Raw genomic sequence first — 26,563 nt, 5'->3', positions numbered from 1 at the left:
CCTTTGTTGCTTCCACGGACCTCCGGATGGGAGCGTTTATGTTGTGACTGCAGAATAGGTGAGTGGGAGGAGTGGGGAGGGCTGGGTGGCTGAATATTACTGAATCTCTCAGGAGACCAGAGGATGGCGCTATCACTACCAACCTGGGCTGAAATCTCTTCTGAACAAAACCTACAGATGTGACCACATAACCTATCCTCAAACTGCGCCAAATATCCCCGCTTGGAGCGCCCATAAACTTTACACCAAACGTCTTTCACAAAATATGAGAGGTCTGACTGACCCACGCCATGGCTCGCGACAGGCGTTATGCTTCATCTGTGGGTTTAAACTAATAATATTGCAACAAAAGTACTAATCTAGTGTGCCTGATACACCGCAAGCGGCTTTGTATGTGGCCACGATGTAAATAAGACACATAGGGCCTGATTCAGAGCCGCTTGTAAGCGGCCGCTCGTTCGCTCCGAGCGATGTTCGCACATCTGCGCATGCGTATGGGTTGTAATGCGCATGCGCCAACCAGTCATTGCAGTCGGAAATCGTGTGTTTGCAAAATAGCGAGTGCCTGCTAATTTGAGTGACAGGATGAGGCGTTTGTGGGTGGTAACAGGGGAAGGTGCTTGAAAACGGGGAGTGGAGATCCGAACGCAGGCGTGCCAAACGGTCAAAACGGGCGTTTTAAGGGTGTGCATAATTAACAAAGCAGCGTCATCGGCCAGGTCACTTGGTTGTCTCTTAGCCTGAACTTTTTGCATTATTGTGGTAGGAAAATCCAACCACAAGCACTGCGAGCAGTTCATACGCCTTTCGATGTACTCGATTAATCTAATAAATAGCGGAGATGATGTATGATGCGAACAGCCAGGGGGCGTTTTTACAAAATAGCGAGCGCATATTTCGTTCGCTCGCTCAGACATAGAGGTGTCAACAGACCGCAAAGAGCGAGCGCTCAATTTAAATATCCGGCCCCTTTTTCTGAACGAGCGAGCGCAAATAGCGTCCGGCTCTGAATCAGGCCCATAATTCAGGAAGAAGGGCCAGATGTACTAAGCTCTGAAAAGTGATAAACTGGAGACTGGTAAACCACCATCCAATCAGCTCCCAACTGTCATTTTTCAAACACAGCCTGTAACATGACAGTTGGGAGATGAGTGGCTGGTGGTTTATCACTCTCCAGTTTATCACTTTTCAGAGCTTAGTACATCTCCTGTACGAAAGTACTGGAATCGCTACCCATTTATTTATTACAAGCTATTTATATGGCACACACATATTCTGCAGCGCACAGAGACTTTCATTCACATCAATCCTTACAATCTTTATTCCCTACCACATGTACACGCGCACACTTACATACTAGGATTAATTTGTAGTTGGGAGCCAATTAAGCTACCAGTATATGTTTGGAGTGTGGGATGAAACCAGAGCACCCGGAGGGAACTCACGCAAGCACAGGGAGAATATACAAACTCCACACAGTTAGGGCCGTGGTGGAAATAGAACCCAAGACCTCAGTGCTGTGCTCAATGCTGACCATTACACCGACTGTGCTGCCCATAACAAAGTCGCGCCAGGCTTTGTTTTTCTTCTTTTTTTTTTTTAAACTCTTAATTTTTCAAAAGTTAGATAACAAACAAATAAAATAAATAAATAATAACATAGAGCCATAGAAAAGAAAAACATTGATAAACATCAAACTACCTAATTTTCTTAAATTTGGTCTCAGAAGATTTGGGATAAAAAACAATAATATCTAATAGATACAATATTGAATATAGAATAAAAGAAAATAGATGAAAGGGAAAGGAAAGAAAAAAAAGTGGGGGGGACACCAAGCAGCAAAGTTAGTAAAATAATAATAATAAAAAATAAAAAAAAAGATAACACAAAATAAGGGTCAAACCAGACCTGGATGGGTCCTATTAAAGTGAGAGTACCAGGGGGCCCATACTTCATGAAATTTTGGCATCTATTGTATCTATTGAGTAATGCAGGAATGGGGGGCGAATGCGTTTTTTTCCAGCTAGTCGCAATCAAGATTTTAGCAGCGTTAAATACATGACCACATAGTCTGTTATAGGGTTTAGAAGTGTCAGGAAATGGTGTACAAAGCAAAACATGTAATGGATCCTTAATAGGCGCAGAGTTAAAGATATTACCTAACAATAACATGACTTCATCCCAATACGTTGAAATCAATGGACAGTCCCACCAAATGTGGAAAAAGGAGCCTCTATGTCCACACTGACGCCAACAAAGGTCTGATGTCAATGGGTAGATGGAATTAAGTTTTTCAGGGACCATGTACCATCTGGTATAAAGTTTGTAAGCAATTTCTTTAAGGTTGGTGTTAATGGACGTCTTAGAGACCAACTGACGAATATCTGACCATTCCTCATCATCCAGAGTCCTACCTAGGTCAGTCTCCCATGCTATTTCAAATGGCTCTTTGAATTCAGTGGGGGACCCAGCTAATAGGGAATATAGAGTGGAAATAGTAGCTTTACGACCAGGGTCGTAAGTGCAGAGGCGCTCAGAGGAGTTAAGTTCCCTGAGGGAACGCGGTTTACTGAGGGAGTTGATAAAACTAGTGATCTGTAAATATGCAAATTGGTATATTGGTTGTAGGCCAGATTTTTTGCACAGTTCCTGAAAAGTTCGAGGGGAAAAATCCCCAACAACAGGTAAAACTCTAGTGACACCCACAGCTACCCAGGGGTGCGAGTAAGGGCCCACACATCCCAAGGGGAACCAAGGATGTCTCCAAAGGGGTGTCAAGGGGGATGGGTACGAGGCTAAATTCAACCATTTATTCACCCTATCCCAAATACTCAAAGTGGCCTTAACACATGGAACCATATGCACCGAGGCTGGTCTCAAATGTGGGGGGAGCCATGGGAGAAAACCCACCCTCTGGTCCCCAATCAAATCGCTCTCAAGATCCACCCATTTTTATGTCCCGGGTTTAGATGCCAAGACATAATGTGGCTAAGCTGTGCAGCAAAATAATAACGTTCAAAAATAGGGAGGCTTAACCCCCATTAATAGAGGACTTAGCCAGACAAACTCTACGAGTACGGGGTCTTTTACCCTGCCATATGAAAGTACCACATAGTGACTGAATGTTGCGTAAAAAAATAGATGGAAGAGCAATTGGGATTGTTTGAAACAAATAAAGCAGTCTGGGTAAAGAGAGGAGCCCATCTGGCCAAATCTACTTTGATGGATTGTAAGAGAGGAATATAGGGCCTGATTCAGACCCACTCGCGAGCGGCTGTCCGCTCGCAAGTGGGTCGATGTTCTGGACTGAGCATGCGCACGACGGAGGGAGCTCCGTCGTGCGCATGCGCCAGACGCGACGAGTGAAGGAAAGTCCTTCGCTCGTTGTGTCCGATCAAAGGGGGCGTGCTGTCAATGTTGATTGACAGCACGCCCCCTTTGGTAGGCGTGCCGGGGGCGTGCCTCCCTGACGGGGGCGTTCCCACGGGAACGCCTCCCGTCAAAAGCCGGCCCACTGACATCACTAGTGATGTCAGTGGGAGTGATTTTGGCTCTGATAGAGCCAAAATCACTCCGGAGCTTGCGGTTGAAAACCTCAACCGCAGGCTCCGGCTCGCAATTTCGATGGTCGCGATGGTCTCGACCATCGCGGCCATCAAACTGCACGCTCGTATAGGCTGTGGGTGGTGACCCACAGCTATACGAGCGTCCAGAAGGACGCTCCATTTTCATGGAGGCCGGCCCTCATTCAGAGCGTGCGCTCTGCTCAGAGCGTACGGCTCTGAATGAGGGCCTTAGTTAGCTGCATACAACTGCTCATATAGTTTTGTTATCTGGATACCAAGGTAAGTGAGAGATTTCGGTCGGCCAGAGATAACCAAAATTAAGTTCCAGTGATTTGGAAGCAGAGAAGGAAAGGTGGAATGCCAATGCCTCTGATTTTGACCTATTTATTTTGTACCCAGCATATGTACCGTACAAAGCAACTTCAGCCTCCAGGTTGGGAAGTGATGTCAGGGGAGAGGAAAGGGTCAGCAATACGTCGTCCGCATACAGTGAGAGCTTGTATTCCTCATTTAGAATAGAGATACCCTTGATATCGGGGTTTTCCCTTATCTTGGCCGCCAGGGGTTCAATGCTTAAGACATAGAGTAAGGGGGAGAGGGGGGCAGCCCTGTCTGGTTCCATTATTTATTCTGAATGTCAGGGACGAGAGCCCATTAGTAGATACTATTGCAGTCGGATTAAAATACAATGCTCGTACTGCCTGCAGAAAACCAACACAAAATCCGTACGCCTGCAACGCCCGAAACATAAATGGCCAGGATAGCCTGTCAAAGGCTTTCTCTGCGTCTAATGACAACAATACTGCAGGTGTTTTAAATCTATTAATGTGTGTGATGAGATTAACTGTACGCCAAGTATTGTCCAGAGCTTGTCTAGAAGGCACAAAGCCAACCTGATCTATATCAATAAGCTGCTGGAGATACAAATTGAATCTATTGGCCAATATTTTAGAGAACAATTTAAGGTCAGCGTTAATCAATGAGATTGGTCGATAGTTAGTGCAACGGGTAGGGTCTTTTTGTGGTTTTGGGATTACAATAATAGCCGACTTAAGGGTGTCTGTATGAAAACTTTCCCCCTGTATTATCTTGTTGCCAGGCTGTGTTTTTCTAACACAGCCTGTGAGATGGCAGTCAGGAGCTGATTGGTGGTACCTTATCTCCATTCACTTTATCCAAGGCTTAGTAAATAGACCCACAAGTCTACTTGGCTTGGTCAGTAATTATACTACATGTGGTCGATATCCTTCCCAAACTCTGCCGTTATAGTCCATGTTTTAAGGATATCCATTCTTGAACACAGGTGACTTAGGGGTCTATTTGCTAAGCCTTGGATGGAAATAAAATTGACAAAGATAAAGTATAAGGCCAACCAGCTCCTAACTGTCATTTTTCAAACACAGCCTGTGACATGACAGTTAGGAGCTGGTTGGCTGGAACTTTATCTCCGTTCACTTTATCTCCATCCAAGGCTTAGAAAATAGACCCCTTAATTAGTACCTCAGTCAATTTGATGTAACCATCTGGACTCCAGCATGGATATTCTTAAACCATGGTATGTGATGGTTGAGTTTGGGAACCTCTGGAACATCCTGGCTCTGTATAAATATATGTGTAGGTTAGTAAATGTTGGTAAGTGAAGGAAAGTTACGACTTTTAGGGGACCTAACAATTGGAGGAACACTGCACCCCAAAAGCTTGATTTTTATTATTTAAAAAAATCAGGCTCCACTCACAATTACATTTTATGGTTTGGGCAGTATATTCGTTACACTATTTATATCAATATCATAGAAAACGTGACTCCTGCTAAATAAAAATAAATTGGGAAATAAACCTATATGAGATAGATAGGGGACCTTCAGATTCCTGAATCATTCCCTTAATAACAGCTACCAAGTCACCCAGTGCCCCAGGAAGGTGCACCTGGCTCAGGACGCTAGCAGTAGGCCCCATGGCGGGGTGTGGCCGGCACGATTGATGTATCGATGAATAGCACCGTTGCTGGGTCACGCCATCACATGGTGTGTACCCAGCTTTAGAGGGACACTCCATGGCCGCCTTCTGATGGAGCAGGCGCCGATAATAGACTGACAAAGAGCAGCCTCACGCTGACCACAGTGTTCCTCATTTGGGACAGACCGAGTAGTGGTTGCCATCTCCGTTGGGCCTTGCTGGTTTGTGGCGGACATTGGGCTTGACCCCTGAACCGGATGTAAAGGAGTGAACAACGTGACGCAGAGGTAGGACAAGACTCCAGGGCAGTCTTTGAGCATGGCCCCTGTCAGGTACACTTGTTTAGTAGGCTCTTTGTGCCCCTGGCTGCTATATTTTGTATTATCGTTATCCACTGAGTATTAATACAGTCAATAAAGTTTATTTGTTCTTGACCTGTGTTTTCCAAAGTGACCAATGTAAGTGGGTGGTGCGGGTGCATGGCTGCGTGATCTCCTCATCATGGCCCTGCCCTCCGTTTTACAATGCCGATATTACTGTCATTTTAAAGCAAGGGGCGGTGCTACGATGACGAGATTCAGCACCAAACCACGTCATTGCCCCCCCGGTCCACCCACTTTTGCTCGAGTGGGTGCGATGGAGGGCATGCACAGGGGCCAGCAGCCAACCCAGGAGAGTGCCTGCTCTTGCACGGGGCTGGGAGCGGCACTCGATTTTCGGGAGGCTCCCGGTCGAATTGGGAGAGTAGGCAACCATTAGATAGATAGATATGAGAGAGATAGATAGATAGATAGATAGATAGATAGATAGATAGATATGGGATAGATATTAGATAGATAGATAGATAGATAGATAGATAGATAGATAGATAGATATGGGATAGATAGATAGATAGATATGAGATAGATAGATATTAGATAGATAGATAGATAGATAGATAGATAGATAGATAGATAGATATGGGATAGATATTAGATAGATAGATAGATAGATATGAGATAGATAGATAGATAGATAGATAGATAGATAGATATGAGAGATAGATATGAGCTAGATATATATGAGATAGATAGATAGATAGATAGATAGTTAGATATGGGATAGATAGATAGATAGATAGATAGATAGATAGATAGATATGGGATAGATATTAGATAGATAGATATGGGATAGATATTAGATAGATAGATAGATAGATAGATATGGGATAGATAGATAGATAGATAGATAGATAGATAGATAGATAGATAGATAGATAGATAGATAAATAGATAGATAGATAGATAGATAGATATGAGATAGATAGATAGATAGATAGATAGATAGATATGAGATAGATATATATGAGATAGATAGATAGATAGATAGATAGATAGATAGATAGATATGGGATAGATAGATAGATAGATAGATAGATAGATAGATAGATAGATATGAGATAGATAGATATGAGATAGATAGATAAATAGATAGATAGATAGATAGATAGATCGATAGATAGACAGGCATATACAGGTAAATGTTACAGCCTGTGAGTTGCAGGCGCCTGTAGATATATGCCGTTTTAGCCACTTGATTTAAAGTGCCAATAATTTAAAAGGCAAAACCATCTAGCTGCTGAACCGCCGGTAACACAGGCTATTACATTTGCCCGACAGATTTAATTGCCCACAAAATAACAGAACTACATCCGAAAGAGCAATTAGTCGGCCTGCATGGACTGTAGCTGGAATACAGGAGAAATGATCTTTGTGATGACCAATGTTTAGCAACTAACGGGTCCAAATATATCTGAATGTAATCCTAAGGTTGGTTACTTATCCCTCACACACTCTTTGCATTTATATAAAGAAGTGTAAAGAGGATTTGAAACCAGGCAGCTGTATGTACACAACAACTTGCTTCAAATCATTTTAGAATTTGTTCCTCTTTACGCTATATATTTGACTATATCTCAAGCGAGATCTGTAGATAATATAGTAGATATATATATACACATATATAAATAATTAGTATATCTACATCTATAACTGTAGCATCAAGAATGGACTAACATCTGCAGTTGTAGCACAGGAAGGGAAGATGAGCCTATGACATTCTTATTTATAAACTGAAATTAAACAAATCCTTCATTTTTGGAGCAAGAAGATCATGGGGGAGATGTATCAAACCTTGGTGAGAATACGGCTCTGTGATGAGTACTGAGGTATACTTTTTGCACAGATTACACAATTTTTGCTTTAATAAACATGTAACAGTTGTTTGAAAGGTCAGACTGGTCCAAGCACAGGGAAACGAAAACTCTGAAGCTGTTTGTTCTAACCAGCCGTAGGATAATATTTACGGTCCTGCCCTGGGGTAATGAAGCAGGGATTGTTTGTTACGATGCTCGGTGCATTGATAAAGTCAGCCCACGGAATGTTTAGAGAAAATGATTGCAGACATTTGCAGATCAAATATTTGTTTTACATAATGGTTTCTATTGCGCCTAGTCACAAGACATGGTTCTCACAGAGGAGCTGTGTTTCCAAAAACAAAAAAAGGACAGGGGCGAGAGAGTCACCTGTCCTGGGAGCTGGTGCTGATGTGAGGGAAAGGTCCAGAAACAAGCTGAGACTTCCATCCAGAGAGATATGTGGGGGGTTCACACTTTTATGTAGTACATGCATATTGTGAACACAAAGGGGTAAGTGAAGATGTTGCCCATAGCAACCAATCAGATTCTACCTATCATTTTACTAGCACCTTCTAGAAGATAACAGCTAGAATCTGATTGGTTGCTATGGGCAACATCTCCACTTCTAAAAACTCTCACTTTGGTAAATTTCCCCCAAAGTATACACACTTACACAGATTGGGTGATGTATGTACAACTCAACATGTTTATCGTCGCAGTATTTTATTAGGCTGGGAATGTATCTGCTATTTGTGCCACTAATAGGTCTGTAACTTCTAGGGATGGAACTATAGAGCTGTTATTGTTTTTTGGGGGGCGGGGGGATTATTAATGTTATGTGGGGGGTTAGTGGAGATAGGCACATCAACACATGTCCCACTAAACGGTGGGGCACCAATGTTCTCTCTCAAGTGGGCCACTAAAATATTTAATTTCGGCTCTAAGAATAATCTGACTGTATATTACATCTTGTGAATGTGATACAAGAGATCGAAAATAAAGAGGTCAACACTAAGGCTTGTATTCAATAAGTTTTGCACCCACGATACTTTTTCGTCTGCCAGATTTTTCGCCTACATCGCGTATTTTAGCAGCGGAAACTTATCATGCGCGTACCCACGATTCCACCTATTCCATTCCAAAAGACGCAAAAACGGAGATATGCGATGTCAGAACAGGCGAAAAGTGGTGTCAGAATTGGGGAAATCAGCTTGAGCCCCCCAAAAATATGCGGAAACATTGGGGATCAATGTAGTAGTGCCCGATTAGCCCTAATGAAACTGTTTGGGGTACTTAAGTTCGCACAATTGCCACTAATTAGCGTCTTAGTAGTGAATATTGGCATTAAGCAGTAGTTTTAGGAGAAAACAAGTAGTCCTGTCAAATTTGGGGTACTTGAAAATGGGTGTAAGCATGTTTAAAAGTTGCTAAAGAGAAGTTATAAGAAACGTATAAAACGCACCTGAAGCAAGCACATGCAATCAAAAATACCTCACCCATACTTGCAGACCCCCAAAAAGTCTATTTTGCTAGTTTTTAAGTTTGTATCCCCGCTTTGCACTTCTTCGCCCCTATTTTTGGGGTGTTCCTCAATCTTTTTACGTTTTTTTTATGCAGTTATGCTTTGGGGGGCTGTCCCAAGGGTTCTGGGTGGTTTCCCGACCTTTGCACCCCAAAATCGCATTTGTGCACTTTTTTTCTCCACCTATTCATAGGCGAATCTTTTTCGCTTATTACTTTGCATTGCGTTTTCGCAAGTGTTTGCGATTGAATACGGAGATAAGTTTCCGCCTGACGAAAAGCCGCAATCGGCGATGATCTTTCACGGATTCCGACTTTTCGAGGCTAATTGAATACGGGCCTAAGTTGGTTGACAACAAAACGTCGAAATGGAAAACGGTCGACATGAAAAGTTAGACAGCACAATTAGCCGACTGGTTCAATAGGTCGATACAAAAATTATAGGCACAGAAATAGGTGACACATTAATTTTCTCTTTTTCTAACCCTAATCTTCACCCTAACCCTCTCCTTGGTGCCTAATCCTAACCCTCCCTCCTAGTGACTAACCCTAACCGTCGGGGTAAGTGTCAGAGCCGTAACTAGACTTTTTGATGCCTTGTGCCAGAAAGAGTATTGGCGCCCCCCTCACATTTCAAAGGGACATAATGCACCCAAAAAAGGGCCATGGCCTCATGGGGAAGGGCCAGGGAAGAGATAGGGGAGGCCAGGAGGTGCTGGGGATGAAATAAGAGGAAGCCACAAGCAAGAAATATAATAAACAGAAATTTGACCGGCCCAAACAGAGCCCCCTGACCTGTGGTGCCCTGTGCCATGGCACTGGCCGCACTACCCTAGCTACGGCCCTGGTAAGTGTCTAACCCTAATCGACCCTCCTAAAGCCTAACCCTAACCCTCTAGGAAGTGCCTAGCCTTAAAAGTAAAATTACAAGTTGACCATTTGCATGTCGACCTTTTGAACCTGTCGACCTCATCTTGTATGGTCCGGTATTATTTTCCTGCAATTTAGATCTGAACTTGGACATCTCAAAACTAAGGGCCTCATTTATCAATGAGTTTATAACTCAAAACTAGTGATAAATATCACTTTTTATGATAAATGGTGCTCCAGCCAATCAGCTCCCAACTGTCAACTGTTAGAAAAATGACAGTTGGGAGCTGATTGGCTGGAGCACCATTTATCATACACAGTGATATTTATCACTAGTTTTGAGTTATAAACTCGTTGATAAATGAGGCTGTAAGTCTCTGCACATTTTACAGCTCCTGATGGGCTGCATAGTTTTAGCCGGGTGCAAAGTATCCGACTCTTTTTTTGCTTCACTCCCGACCTTGAATCAGCCCCAAAGTGTTTACTCCTAAATGAAAAGTTGCCTGTTGCAGACCGGCTCAGACACATCACTCCAATGTCCGTGGCAGGGATTTCATTGGCTGCTGTGATCAGAAATGCTACTGGATGAAACACCTGTGATCCTAAGCTGCCGTGAGCCAATAAAAGATCACATTTTCCTACCAGAGGAAGCAGAATACATTTGATATGTAAGTGCCTCTTTTGTCAAGAGCTCTGATTGGACGACGGCTCAACTCTATCCACACAAGAAAGCAACGAGGTGTCGCCATGCCATAAATTTTAAACGTCCCCTTTTCTCTCCAGTCCCCACAAAGGGCAGGAGACCTGGACATCAGACATAGCCATTTGGATCGCTGGAGGAGGAGGCTTATTAGATGAATGATAGCTAGAATCTGGTTGCTATGGGAAACTCCACGGCTTGTCCTCTTTAGAAGGGTCAATAAATCTCCCCCTGCTTTTTAAGCCCGTGAACATAAAAGGCATTTTTCCCACATGCGGGCTGCCACAGTTGTCATGGGATGGGACACTTGTGAGCACCATAAAATAATTATTGGAAACCTACATCTGGCTGCCGGGGCTACGAGCTAGATCGCCATGCCACAGGACATTCAGAAGCCCGCCAGATGCTTGTAGCAGGGATGCTGAAGCCCTTGCCATAATGATAGCATACCAGTGTGACGAGTGACATGTGTAAGGAGCAGGCAGGAAAACAGGCCCGTGAAATTCAGGCTCTGCTTTTTTTTTCCGTTCATGCCTCAAGATAAAGTCTTCTTCCAACAGGACAATACTCATTAAGCGGAAACCAGCGGGAGTCCCTGACAGATTGATTAGGAACTATGAAAACTTGGGGAGAAAAAGAAAAAGGAAAAAGGAGGAGAGGGGGGGCTTTAACTTTGAAACCAGATATACTGTAGAACAAAAGCCAGTCTTTGGGCAGCTGCCTGCTCCGAGGGCCCACACACAGTGCCAGAGGAGCCACGTGACCCCCCTCTGTCACATCCTGCAGTCATTTCCATCCAGCGTGCGTGTGTTTCTATTCCGCTCAGAGAAAGGGAGAAAAAAAAGGATGAGATATATTAGGAAGGAACATATGGAAACACTTTCAGTAAATCCGCTGCCATGAAATTTATAACGAGCGAGCAGCTTCAGATGTGGTTAGGAGCCTGAGATAAGAGCCCTAAAACAAGGACAGACGACAAGACTCCCCTCGCTGTCTGCTTTTTAAAAAAAAAAAAAAAAAATTCCAGGACGGTGGGATTTGGTACAGGAATGACATTTAAAAAAAAACAAAAAAAACTAGAAAACAAAAACATGAGTAATGGTCAAGTGGACGTTTACCGAGCACCTGCCACTCACGGGCTGATCGGCCTGGGCGCCTGGGACAACAAAGGCTGCGCTTTCCAACAGCACGTGCGCGGGATCAGCTTCCTTATAGGTATCATTTATAACTCTGATGGTCCTCTGAAAACTTAATCTGGTAAAGAAGCTGCGGGGGGGACCTGCGTGTTTAATCTGCTCTTTGATAAGACGGTTTTCAGAACGCTACGGTGTCGGGTCCGCGTGATTTATCGCCTGCTGGGAACGCAGAGAAGCAGCATTTGTTACCCGGGATCAAGGGGGATTTTCAGAGCGTTAAGGTACAGACTTATCTGGGAGACAAGGCGAGTGCCGTTAATCTGCGTCATCAGCGCACGGAGAGAGGGTTACTGTAGGTCACGGGAGACCACACGTCAGTCTGAGCTCCACAGGCTGAGCCGATAACGGTCTCACATTATATTGTGGAGCCGCCGGCAGTAAACGGCTCAGTGGGGCTTAGTGAAGAGCTTGGTGCAGAGAGCGATGATGAACGATGTCACCCATCGCACCCGATGTCAGTTTTATTAGTAAGACTGATGGGAGCTAATACTGCATTGCTGTGGGTTACAGCACTACTTGCACTACAACTGTCAGTCCCTCCATTGGCTGACGGTTTTCTACCGTATTCAATATAAAATACTTTTACTTACACATAAGGCTATTAACCAAACCACACCAACATACATCTCTTCACTCATTTCAAAATATCTCCCAACCCGACCTCTCCGCTCAGCACAAGATCTGCGTCTCTCATCCCCACGCATTACTTGCTCGCATTCGCGGTGACAGGACTTTCTTCGTGCTGCACCCACTCTATGGAATGCCTTACCATGCGCAATAAGACTTTCCTCTAGTCTCCAATCCTTCAAGCGTTCCCTGAAAACTCACCTCTTCAGGCAAGCTAATCAGATTCCAGAACCCCCCACATAACCTTCATAGCTTCCATGTCTAATTACATCCCCTCTCACAGTCCACACATAACCTCACACATCGTCTTTCTTTCACATCCTCCTGATATTTGGCCGACATTCCTGTGTGACTGGATCATGCAGCCCACCAAGAAACTCTGCAGTCTGGCAGGACCAAAATGCAATATATAGCACCTATCCTTGTGTATCAATGCCTATTTCCCTATAGATTGTAAGCTTGCGAGCAGGGCCTTCTTACCACTATGTCTGTCTGTTATTATTACCCAGTTTTATTCTATTTATGTTTACAATTGTAAAGCGCAACGGAATATGCTGCGCTATATAAGAAACTGTTAATAAATAATAAATAAATAAATTATCAACTAAACCCTGATGTCTGTTGCCCTAATAAGTACATAGGATGAGAAAGTTAGACTGACTAGACCAAGTGCAAATGTGGACTCTATTACCCATTATGCTGGGTACTAGTCTGGGGTAATTTGGAGCTGTGCACTAAATTCCATTTTAAAATGTACCTCCGTATCCTCCTGCCCCTTGAAATTATTTAGCAGTGCTCCTCACAGTGACGGAAGGAGGAGGAGCTTGTTGATCATATTTCTAATAATTGTTCTCCAACCAGGCAATCACCTGAGGTGATCAATCATTAATAATACAAATTACATAAAAAGGCCATTTTAGTGCATAGACAACCTATATAAACTTTCTGTATTATCACAGCAGCAAAAATGACCTTTTCCCTCATTTCTGGGTTTTTTTTCCCCCCAGATTCTTCTTCATACAGGGTTTTAGGATAATACGTTACATAAGAGAGGGCCCGATTCAGAGTTGGACGCAGTTCAGTTGTTTGCGCAGTTCTCCGATATTTTTTGGCAGGGGGGTGCAATGAGAATTTGGATGCAGAGAAGTGGTATTTGCATGGGCGTGTCTGGGCGGTAACAGGGGTGTGGCTATTCAGGCGCTGGCATGTCGGGGTCAGGGACTGCAACTTTTGTTTGCAGTTGCCGTGATTTCGGCGGCCATGTTCAGATGGACATTCTGAGCAAAAATAGGTTTCTCTATGGTGCGAGGGATGTGCGACCGATGGTGCGAGGTGCATGCAACCGATGGTGCGAAGGACCCGCGACCTATAGTGCGAGGGACGTGCGACCAATGGTGCGAGGGACGTGCGACCAATGGTGCGAGGGATGTTCGACCAATGGTGTGGCTTTTTTATGCAAAGTAGTGGATTAAAGAGGTAGCTGGTGGGCGTCTCTGTATGGATTCCATCGGCTGCGGAATTAGCATAAATTAGCAGCTGCACTGCATAAAACCCGCGCCGTACAGTAGCCGCTGCATAAACGTCCACCCCTGAATCTGGCCCTATATGCCCCATGCCGTCTGCCCATTTTCCTTATTAATTGAGAACTTTACAGGTATAATATACATCTGTTACACCACCCCTGTCATCTAATTTAGCTAACCGCCCCCCTCCCTCCCACCATGTAGAACATCAGTACTCTCTTCTGACCGTACCCACTACAGAGGACACCGGGACTGATTCTGATTGGCCCAATTCCGATATTCGAACACAAACAGTCAATGTTTTCCAACTCTACATGGGTCTAAGCCGTTAACAAGCAGCACAGCGCCTGCGTGCCACGGTGTGAGCGTACAGAGGTGCAGTTGCGACTGAGACGTGCGTTATACGGAGTGTCTTGGAAATGTGCTTCTTCGTTCCTGCACGGTGACTGGGAGGGGGCTGTTCAGAGGCAGGAAGGTGGTCTGGTTGCGGTTGTGCCGCAGACCTGGTTTGCGAATTCGGACGCTTAGTCGCTGACTTTGGAGGCCATGCTCGGAAGGAGCGTCTGCTCCTAGCATGGGGCACCAGTCGGTAATTCAGCGTCTAAGGGCGCTCAGAGAGGGAGTCTCAGCCCGTCCACATGCAAAGCGCGGATGTACACCAGGGAAGGGCTTGTAGCGGTGTTAGCACACGGTCGCACGCACTACAAGGGCAAAAGAAGTACACGTGGATGCGGCCGGATACTACGCAGAATCAGCGCACTATCTTCCTCTGCCAGGCGACAGGAATGTGATGCACCATGGATGTCAGCGCATGTTGTGGTAGGATTTATCCTGCAACGTAGAAGCCGGCAGTAGAGTAGGTAGTTACAGCCTGAAAACCTGACTGAATGATACCTGTGTAACTGGTGAGTAGGGAAGCCACTGTTATTAATCACTGAGCTTCTGTGTCTGAAGCCTCTTACCATAATACAGTATAATAGCGTAATATCCTTATACTTGACAACTGGAAATGAATAACCCTCTTTATAAAGGATAAATATAATCAGTACCGATACCCATAGACAAATATAGATTTACAGTACAATCAAGTTCAATCACCAGCGGACGAATATAATTCTGTGTGATGATAAGGTCGTTGGAAGTCACCCAGGAGTAAAGAGAGAAAACATGGTACGTCAATGTGGGCATGTTTTGGGTGTGACCACCTGAATTGGTTTTGAGAACACCCACGCAACATTGCAATTAGTGCTGTACAACAATGAACAATGCGCCTCTTTAATTTGCTAACGTTGTCCCATCGTGCGTCCCTGTAATATGAGACTGAACATTGATACATTACAGTCGGGGACCCAAATTTTCCCTAAGCACAATATGGCATCTATGATAATTTCCTGTTCTCTCCCCCCAAAGTCACAGTGGCAGAGGCTACACACTTAGCTTAAGCGCTGAGCAACAGGATTGTTGTCCAAGCTGGCCGCACACGTGGGTCCAGCGTCACTGTGGTGGTGTGTTAATGTGGTCCAGCACAGGCTAAGACTACTCATCTATCTGTGTACAGAAGGGTGACAAAAGACATATTTACCTGAGAGGCGTCTGGGCACATCTGTGATAGCCGGAAGCCCCGTGCCACGGCTGGAGGATAAGGGGGTGGTGGAGTGGATGGATGGAGAGGTCATCTGGCTCAGGTACGATGGATACGACTGATCGTAGGACCACGGAGGGGATGACTGCGTTTGCCTAGGGTCTACAAATAAAAAATCAGAAAAAAAGGGACATTTATTGTTACTGGGATCTCCACATTCGAAAAAAAAATTGCAAGGTCTAATAACATAACAACTAAACATGAGCTGCGGCTTTCCGTTCACATGTTGCGCGTTGCGTGCAAATGGCAATTACCCCAAATTTGTCAACAAGGTAATACAATTGCCTCACATTTTTTAAATGAGAATTGCACCCTTGAACGTCTTAAATGTATTTGTTACCCATGCCCAGTTAATTAATATTGTTGCCCTTAATTACAGCGCAGAAATACTCTGTATATACAATGAAATCCAAGGCGCAGAGCTGGCTTATGCCGTATCCAAGAGCCACAACCAGCGGAAAAAAATAACTGTGATAACACAGAGGTCAAGAGAAGTCAAAGACTAAAGGTGCATACACACGTAAGGATTTTTTGAACGATTTAACTATAACGACGTCGTTATCGTTCAATCGTTGAGTTATAACGATGACCGATTATTGTTCATGCGCGTTCCCATTTGTAGTTTGTAGTTTGTAGTTCATTCTGACTGACCAACTGAACGATTTTCATTAAGGGAAGTTACAAAAATCGTTTGTAGTTCAAAAGATCGTTCATTACACTTTAAGAAATCTGACAGATAATCTGACAGAAAATCGTTCATAAAATCGTTCATAAAATCGTTGGTAACAAAATCGTTGTGTGTGTATGCAGCTATACAGCTACAGTATGTGCTAAGCAAAAGCTGCATGAGGATGTGGTAAAAATGAGGATTAGGAATCTCCTTACTGAAGTTATTGCTGAACAAAAGATATACAGATATTTCAGTGTTCTGTATGGCGTATGGAGCACAGATTTCATCCCAGAATTGCTTACATATCCCCTTGTTACATAACCTAGTGTGGGCCATTTAACAGATTTGGATGAATGAATACTCTCTGCTTGAACACAGGTAGCTGCTTGAACACAGGTAGCTGCTTGAACACAGGTAGCTGCTTGAACACAGGTAGGTCAGAGGCCTGAGTATTTTGCATGACAGATGTACATACGCTCAGGTACACCAAGTATCTCTATCACTTGTTTCATCATATTACTTTCAGAAAGGATTTTGGCAATTTTGCACCGTCTGGTTTTCGGAAAAACCACATAAAAAAAAGCAGATAGAACTGAGAGCTAATATGGGTAGGCCCTGCCTTGCAAGGTTTGCCAAAAGGCATCATTATCCAATTTCAACATTAACCAGAAGCACTTTGAGAAAGTCAGAATCTTTCCAAGAGGAAAACTACCTTTAATCCCATTAACAACTGTTCAAGAAATGTCACAGTTTGGACGCGATCCTGGTAACTACCTCCGACCTCCCAGATTTTCCCGTGCGTCCAGTAGCTTGCTGGGTAACTGCTTACAGATCAATTACTAAAGCAGATCTCATTAGTCTGACCTACAAAGGGCTGGAGCGGCTTGCTAACCTCTCACATAAATTGGCTGAGCAGCGGACTGTGCAGTTTGGATTTCCTCTGGTTAAAAATTTTAGCAAATAAAACGGAATGAAGTAAACAACGTGACTTATGGAAACGACACGGATATCCTCACTGCCAAATCTGCAGTCTTGCCTCACCCTCATAGCCCTGAAATAACAGGGAGAGAGAGGAAATTTGTTCTCATCAATGCAAACGCCACATTGCTGGGACTGACTGGCACCTCATGTAAGGTACCGAGCGTCAGAGTGACAATTCTTATAGAGGCATTGGCATTCCACAGGCATTTTTTTTTTAATTCTGGACGCCGAACGTTGCTTCAATAAAACGCAGAGAAAATAGCAAATAAACATCTATAGTGTTGGATCCGTTATGGACAGCTCTTATAAATTTCATAATTTAATGTCTCTCTACAAGTATAATGTAAAGTATAATAAGTATAATGGGTGTCTTCACGTTACAATTAATAATAATAATTTTATTTACAGTACGTATTTACTCAAGGCGCTTTACAGAAAATATGAACATAATACAGAGGTTTGTAGTTACAGAGCATAATCATTTGTAGCAGCCATTTTGGGGCATCAGTTCCAAGGATTATTCTTCCTGAACACGAAGGTACCAGGTGAGGTAGCCATCTTGGGCCCTACATAGGTTATACTGAGTGGAATAGACAATGCCTGGACGAGATGACACATAATGGTTCCATTACCAAATACTAAAGCAACATACATGAACCTCATCAGAACCATGTATTGTTCATCCAACACAGACAGCGTTTCAGGTGAGGCAGCCATCTTGGCACGCCTACATAGGATACACTGGGCAGAATAGGCAATGCCTGGAAGACATGAAACATAATGGGGGAGCTACAGAATACTAAAGACAGACATATGATCCTTTCAAAATCAACATATCACCATGCATTGTTCACCCTACACACGAGAGTACCAGACGAGGCAGCCATCTTGGGTTCACCACGTTGGTTAAAATGTGGGAGATAAGTAATATAAGGAAAGAATAGATACAAGGGTAAAATGAAAAACAATTAACAGGATACCCATGGCATAAATAGTTCCACGTGTTACTCATCCTGCCCATTGAGGCAGCCATCTTGGGTGCACTACATAGGTTGCAGTGGGCAGGATGAGTGACTTGTAATATACAGTGAGGAATTACAGAATAGATTATTATTCATTCAGTGAACTACCGAGCTAAATAATATATATATATGACATAACGGGAGTGTTTGTTTACATCAGGTAATATACTCTGTCTCATTACTTTGCTGAAAGCTGGCATTTACAGCTGGCAGAGTGGTGCTTCTTTACCTTCCATCACATGGGGAAGGAGTAGAAGATGCCTAACTCTTTTTGATGATTGAGAGTAGAAAATGACTGCTCTATTTTGCAGCCACTTCATTGATATATAAAAAGTTGTATACAAAACAATGGCGCTGCACTTGGAGCAGCAAAGGTAGTGAGATAAGTCACCAAACTTCTAACAAATATTGAAACAACATACACACAACCTGTCTTGCGCTCCAAACATGTCCAACTTCGAATATATGCAATAAATTTGTCTTCAATGTTAGAACCGTTCTCATATGTAAATGAAAAACAGACAAAAAAACCCAATAGTGTAATACTGTAAATAAAACAAGAGTTCCGTACTTATAGCCGTGCTGGAAGTGGAAATAGGTGCTTTAAAAGATCTTCTCCACAAACGTGACACCTCAGAAAAGACTTCACAACAGATCCTCCAATCCCAGTCAGGACACCAGATAAGTGGAAGGTAAATACATAACTAAATTCGTACATGAATGCTTACTTCAAATAAGCTGATGACAAGCGCATAGCAGTTTCTTTAATCCTTATATGTCCATCATAATAGGGAAAAGATAATTTCCAAAAATATCTCAAGAAATCAGAGAAAAAAAACACTTTGTAGTGTAAACTGAAGATTGTTTTAATAAAAAGACATATAATATAATAAAAATCATAGGTTTATAGACAGCCGTACCATAAAGATGGAAGTACACTGAAGATGGTACCCGGGTAACCACAGTGTAGTTAATGTGTACTGGCCATACACAAAACCAATGTGTGACACTCCTTAACGCGTTTGGACGCACTGCGGTGTCTTTTTCAAATGGAGTGTCTTTGTAAATAGGCACTCCTGATAGTATATTCTTAGGACACTATAATATACTAGTGTCTATTATACCGCTAAGCTTGGAAAAGTATATTTTGTGTATGGCCAGTACACATTAACTACACTGTGGTTACCCGGGTACCAGCTTCAGTGTACTTCCATCTTTATGGTACGGCTGTCTATAAACCTATGATTTTTATTATACTATGTCTTTTTAATAAATTAATCTTCAGTTTACACTACAAAGTGTTTTTTTTCTCTGATTTCTTGAGATATTTTTGGAAATGATCTTTTCCCTATTATGATGGACATATAAGGATTAAAGAAACTGCTATGCGCTTGTCATCAGCTTATTTGAAGTAAGCATCCATGTACGAATTTAGTTATGTATTTACCTTCCACTTATCTGGTGTCCTGACTGGGATTGGAGGATCTGTTGTGAAGTCTTTTCTGAGGTGTCACGTTTGTGGAGAAGATCTTTTAAAGCAGCTATTTCCACTCCCAGCACGGCTATAAGTACGGAACTCTTGTTTTATTTACAGTATTACACTATTGGGTTTTTTTTGTCTGTTTTTCATTTACATATGAGAACGGTTCTAACATTGAAGACAAATTTATCGCATATATTCGAAGTGGAACACGTTTGGAGCGCAAGACAGGTTGTGTGTATCTTACTTGATTGACTTATGCCTATACCCCATGTACATATCATTTTTATTGTACTGAATTATTTATTTATTCATAAAACACCAACAATTTATTTTAATAACTGTATGAAAGGAGGTCACTAAATGTAGCTTACAGGAAAGTCTGAGAGAGCAACCGAATGTCGGTACAATATCATTTCAGCTATGGAGGTGCGTGTGACAGAACAGTCACAGACAGCAGCAGACATACGATGTATGCATTGCCTGGCTTCCTGTAGACGCCAACCAAACGGCGCAGGCAGGAGCGCGGCCCGAGCAGGCCTGCAAACAGCTCCTTCCTGTCTGTGCAGCAAAACTGGGTTTCACTCAGGCTTCAAACATCTGCCGTGCAAGTTATCTCATTTCACATAAATTGACTTGTGACTTTGAAGCTCAGCCCTTGTGCCTGTGCGCTGCACATGCTAATAATCTGAGGTCTCTTTTATCTCCTCGCTGACAATTTGAGCAAAGGAAATAAAAAGAAAACAACGCGGATTAACACTTCAGCTGCCAGGGATGCCAACGCACCCTGTCCATACAGAATCGTCGTCTCTTACAACTGCGCTGGCCTGGGGCGGACTAAGTGATACAACAACAAACTGCACTGCAGTATTTTCCCAAAATAGCCGGGGTATTCATCAAACTAACAAACAGAGGAGGTTTAGCATGCAGAATTTCCAGACACACGGCAGTGCCTCCCTGTTTGTCCATGGACTTAGAATAGGCCTCATATAAAATATATCAGGCCTGACACCAAAAAAATGTTTTTATTCATTGTGCAAGAGCTCAGTAAATCCACAAAGCCCTATCTATTACACTCTACCAATGCAGAACACGTCAGGGTCAATGCAAATGAATGCAATTCCTCATCCTTGCAAATAAAACCACTATTTGCCATAACTGCTTATCAAAGGTTCTGTATTGCTGCTCTGAATAACAGAACTGAATTAAACGAAGTGTTTAGACTAAGTAAGTCTTTACTCCAGCAGGTTTCCATGTTAGGAGCTACTGTAGGTGCTGGCAGAGTGAGAGTGACAGGCTTGCAGACTTGTTCTTCACTATATAAGTAATAGGGGTCTATTAACTAAGCAGTGTTAGGAGACAGAGTGAAAAGTGATAAGAAAGTGATAAGGTGCCAGCCAATCAGCTCCCAACTGTCATTTCACAGGCTGTGTTGGAAAAATGACAGTTGGGAGCTGATTGGCTGACACCTTATCACTTTCTTATCACTTTTCACTCGGTCTCCTAACACTGCTTAGTAAATAGACCCCATAGAGTCATACGTAACGGTAAGTCCAGTGATGGCAAAGCAATTTTAGTGCCTGAAATTTCAGCTTTTTGACCCGAATCAGATCCCATTAGATGTGGGATGTGGCTTCGGCTGTCTGTGATCTGTGTAGGAGAGGGGGAGGTAATGTCCTTTGAAACTTTACTTTTGGTAGCTGCTGTGGTATATCTGGGTAACTGTAAAATTGGACTATCTATATTACATTCATACTTTCTATGGGAAAACATTGCATGCTGGGATTAGTAGTTGCTTAAGAGCCTAAAAGCTGCAAAAAAAAGTTATTAAACAAGATATCACTGCGGTAAATAATTGAAGAACTTCTACAGGATTTTTTCGATGTTTTTGAAAAAAACATGACAACAGCAATACTATTGATAATGGCTGCTATATTGATAATGATGTATTAGTTTATAAACTATCAGTTATACAGTCTGACCTTGGCACCTCTTTTACTCCATTATTTCCTACTTACAAAAAAAACCCCATCAATGAATAATATTACAAGCACAAAAGTCAGCAAATTGGCAACAAACTGATTTCCAGTGCGGATCTCAATATAAGTAAACTAAACAAAGACTGAAAACATCATTTATGGCCACTAGATGGCGATACCAAGCTATCTATATATTTATTGCGAAGAAAAGGTGTACTTTGGGACTATTCTAAGGAAGAATGTATATATACACGCTACAATACTAGACTTGTGAGTATATTACATTTACCCCATGCACATCCTGTGTTTATATCATTCTAAATTTAACTTTGCCAAATCTTGTGAATTTGCAATTCTTCTAAAGTCCTGCACTTGTCCTACAAAGTCCCTGCATAGTCCCACTACTATTATTATGTGTTCTCAAAATTATTCTTAGTATCTGCTATTATTCTGTTTGCAAGGATATCTGCACAGTAGCACAGCTGTTATTTTGCAGTCCGTGTAATATTTCTAAAATCTTTATTATTGTGACTATAACATACAACATATAGACCTAAAAATGTCTCTTGCCCTTATTACGGCAGGAAAGTCCCAATTCGTGGAAAGCAGGAAGGATGACACTTACGGATTTGTACAGTACACTGAGACATTTGGTCTTATCCTGTATCTGTGGACTGTTACACCCATCCACGTCTTTTTAATGTTCACAATAGTGGATAAAATTGAAGTGTCCGATCTTGTACGGTATGACTGGGTAAGATCAGGTATCACATATATTCTTGGAACCCTATTCTGCATGAATAAATAACTGCACAGCAACACCTCCCGTTTTCTGTAGGTTGGATGTAAGCCTAACGGTTTAATTAAACTATGACAAAGATGTATACAGGCAGCATACTTTGTCTGTCTATCAATGCAGCAATTGATGCTCCCTGGAAAGAACACCGCACCCATAGAACAAGTGAATACAAGTTCTCACGCGCTGCCAGTGTAACAGGGAAGAATCTTCATTCTTCTCCTGCCAAAATTCACAGTTACATTCCAGTGTATGACAACATAGCACACAGGCCGCTCACATAGGTTCTTCAAAGAGGTATTTCTTTTATTCCGCATGGTGTGGGTGTACACTGTCATCACGGTACATACACTAATGCTGCTGCGCTAATTGCCCCAGTGTTTAGTAAAATATGTGTCTGTGTCTATCTATATCATATCTATCTATCTATCTCATTATCTATCTATATATCTATCTATCTATCTATCTATCTATCTATCTATCTAACTATCTCATATCTATCTATCTATCTATCTATCTATCTATCTATCTATCTCATATCTATCTATCTCATATCTATCTATCTATCTATCTATCTATCTATCTCATATCTATCTATCTATCTATCTATCTATCTATCTATCTATCTACCTACCTATCCCATATCTATCAATCTGTCCCATATCTAGCTATCTATCCCATATCTATCTATCTATCTATCTATCTATCTATCTATCTATCTATCTATCTATCTATCTATCTATCTATCTATCTGTCTATCTATCCCATATCTATCCCATATCTATCTATCTATCTATCCCATATCTATCTATCTATCTATCTATCTATCTATCTCATATCTGTCTATCTATCTATCTATCTATCTATCTATCTATCTATCTATCTATCTATCTCATATCTATATATCCCATATCTATCTATCTATCTATCTATCCCATATCTATCTATCTATCTATCTATCTATCTATCTATCTATCTATCTATCTATCTCATATCTATCTATCTATCTATCTATCTATCTATCTCATATCTATCTATCTCATATCTATCTATCTATCAGTAACATAGAACAATGGCACAGGGGATGTCGCTATTTTGTATGCTGGAACAAAATTTATGACGCCAATATTTCAGATACTAGAAATGGGTGACATTACAAGATACCTCGTGCCTCACTTATGCAGAGATAGATGCAATAACAGTTAGCCAATACAATAAACAGCGAAGATAGAATGAATATTATCTATATATTATCACGTGTATTAAGGTAATTGACTGTGCACAGGGAATATTATAACAAAACAATATGAAGGCACCTCTTATAACCTTTATCCAACCATTCTTAAGTATACTGTAGGGCCCACTATCTATATAAAGGCATGTTCTCAGTGACTATAAAAGTTCTGTGGCATTTATTAATTACTCGCCTTTGTACTAGCCCGTTAAAATATTTGCATAAGCCCGCCCCGTTTCTTCCTCGGTAACGCCCACTTTCTCCTGTTGCGCCTGACAACCACTCGGTCAGAAGGCCTAAGGCTGTCCTGACTGCAATGTAAATAGGTGTGATATTGGGTTGGCTGATGGACTAGCAATGGCTATCAGGTTAAAACAGTGTATGTCTCCCCCTTACCTGCAATCTGACTCTGTCCTTGTGGATTAAAAGGACTTGGTGCAGAGTTCAGGGAGGGCCGCGGACTCTGGGTTGGGACACCCACTCTCATACTGGGGTGAGGAATGCGCCCCAAATCACTGAGGCGCTCTGAGAACAAACTAGGCTTACAGTCATCGAGCTTCTGTCTGTGCCCTGGAAACAGCAAATCATAAAATCAGAGTTATTATTGTTGTCAGTGAGAAACGTTCCACACAATACATCGCACCGGGCTGTACTAAGGGCCGGGGTCACGGTCTAACCCAACCAGGGCAGGACAATAGCGGTCCCCTGACAATTCAGCTTGGTCAAAAATATAACTCTACAATTTATTAAAACGGGTGTGGTATAAGAGATAGACAATGTCTAGATCTACCCCAGTTGTTAGACAGTCAGTAGATCGACAGGTACAAAAGGTCGACAGGTACAAAAGGTCGACACACTAAAGGTCGGCATGTAAGAAGATCGACAGGTACGAATGGCCGACGGGGTGAAAAGGTCGACATGGAAAAGGTCGACGCGAAAATGGTCGTCACTTTTTAAAAAAAAAATAAAATTGTGCAAATACCATTCGGACCCTTGCGGGCTCGCTTTGCTCGCCACGCTGTGGGCGCGGTGGCTCGCTTCGCTCGCCACATGGATTTATTCCCCCTCCATGCCCACTTGGATGGTAGGGAATGACGTTGGATGGTAGGGAATGACGTTGGACACTGGCTCATCTTAAGTGCCTAACCCTAAAAAAAAAAAAAATATGTCGATCATTTTTGTGTCGACCATTTTCATGTCTATCTTTTGACCCTGTCGACCATTTGTACCTGTCGACCTTCTTACATGTCGACCTTTAGTGTGTCGACCTTTTGTACCTGTCGATCTATTGACTGTCTAACAACTGGGGTCGATCTAGACATTGTCTAACTAATTACTGTCTATCTACAGTCTGGCACCCATTAAAACATCTCATGTTATCCTATGAAATAAATAAAAGAGAGCTATGTAGTTGTGTAAATTCAATTACAGTTTTTACAAAGGTGGTTTTAAGTTCGGAAAGAGGAAAAACTCTGACAGGCCCAATGTATACTGGGCCCCGGGGCAAATTCCCTTTCTGTCCTGTCTAAAATGCGGCTCTGGCCGTAAACCGGGGAACTGTAGTCACTAATTGCCAATTGTTATATTGTTACAGATAAGAAATCTTGGCAATGATAGAAATATACAATATATGAAAAAGGCAAATGGGTTCTATATACAGGAAACCAACTCTGTGTATAAACTAATAAGAGGCCATGGGCAGGAACGCAGGAAACCGCGTCCGTGATCTGAGATATCACAAAATATTACTGAGGTGCTGAAGGTGGAGGGGAAACCCAGCAATATCCCCTCAGGCTGATAATATTTGTTCAACTTGTGTCTCTTTATTAAACTAGTGAAAATTAATAGAGAAGCCAGAACGTGTGCACCAGGAGGAGCTAAATATGACATTAATGTTCAATAATAGTCATTTACTAAGATGAATGCTACAAATACACAGTGTAATGCCCTCTCCATCACCTGGGTATTTGTCATATCACCTGCCATCTCCATCACCTGAGTATTTGACAAATCACCTGCCCTTTCCATCACCTGAGTATTTGCCATATCACCTGCCCTCTCCATCACCTGAGTATTTGCCATATCACCTGCACTCTCCATCACCTGAGTATTTGCCATATCACCTGCCCTCTCCATCACCTGAGTATTTGCCATATCACCTGCCCTCTCCATCACCTGAGTATTTGCCATATCACCTGCCCTCTCCATCACCTGAGTATTTGCCATATCACCTGCCTACTCCATCACCTGAGTATTTGCCACATCACCTGCCCTCTCCATCACCTGAGTATTTGCCATATCAATTGCCCTCTCCATCACCTGAGTATTTGCCATATCACCTGCTCTCTCCATCACCTGAGTATTTGCCAAATCACCTGTCCTCTCCATCACCTGAGTATTTGCCATATCACCTGCCCTCTCCATCACCTGAGTATTTGCCATATCACCTGCCCTCTCCATCACCTGAGTATTTGTCGTATCACCTGCCCTCTCCATCACCTGAGTATTTGCCGTATCACCTGCCCTCTCCATCACCTGAGTATTTGCCATATCACCTGCCCTCTCCATCACCTGAGTATTTGCCGTATCAACTGCCCTCTCCATCACCTGAGTATTTGCCATAT

The 26,563-nt window shown here is 42.5% G+C and overlaps 1 protein-coding gene across 1 annotated transcript in view; it reads right to left on the bottom strand.

Annotated features, from left to right (window-relative positions):
• The window catches only part of RUNX2 (RUNX family transcription factor 2), a 203,130-nt gene that overhangs the window by 5,619 nt on the left and 170,948 nt on the right, over window positions 1–26,563 (bottom strand). The window contains exons 5-6 of the mRNA XM_088467256.1: window positions 24,336–24,509; window positions 15,718–15,879 (exon numbers count right to left, since the gene is read on the bottom strand). Coding sequence (XP_088323382.1) covers window positions 15,718–15,879; window positions 24,336–24,509 — 336 coding nt within the window. The remainder of the gene's footprint in view (window positions 1–15,717; window positions 15,880–24,335; window positions 24,510–26,563) is intronic.

Source organism: Taudactylus pleione, unplaced genomic scaffold, assembly GCF_031769625.1.
Source record: "Taudactylus pleione unplaced genomic scaffold, aTauple2 ptg000070l, whole genome shotgun sequence".
NCBI lineage: Eukaryota > Metazoa > Chordata > Amphibia > Anura > Myobatrachidae > Taudactylus > Taudactylus pleione.
Note: the sequence above shows the minus strand (reverse complement) of the source record. Positions and strands in the feature narration are given on the sequence as shown.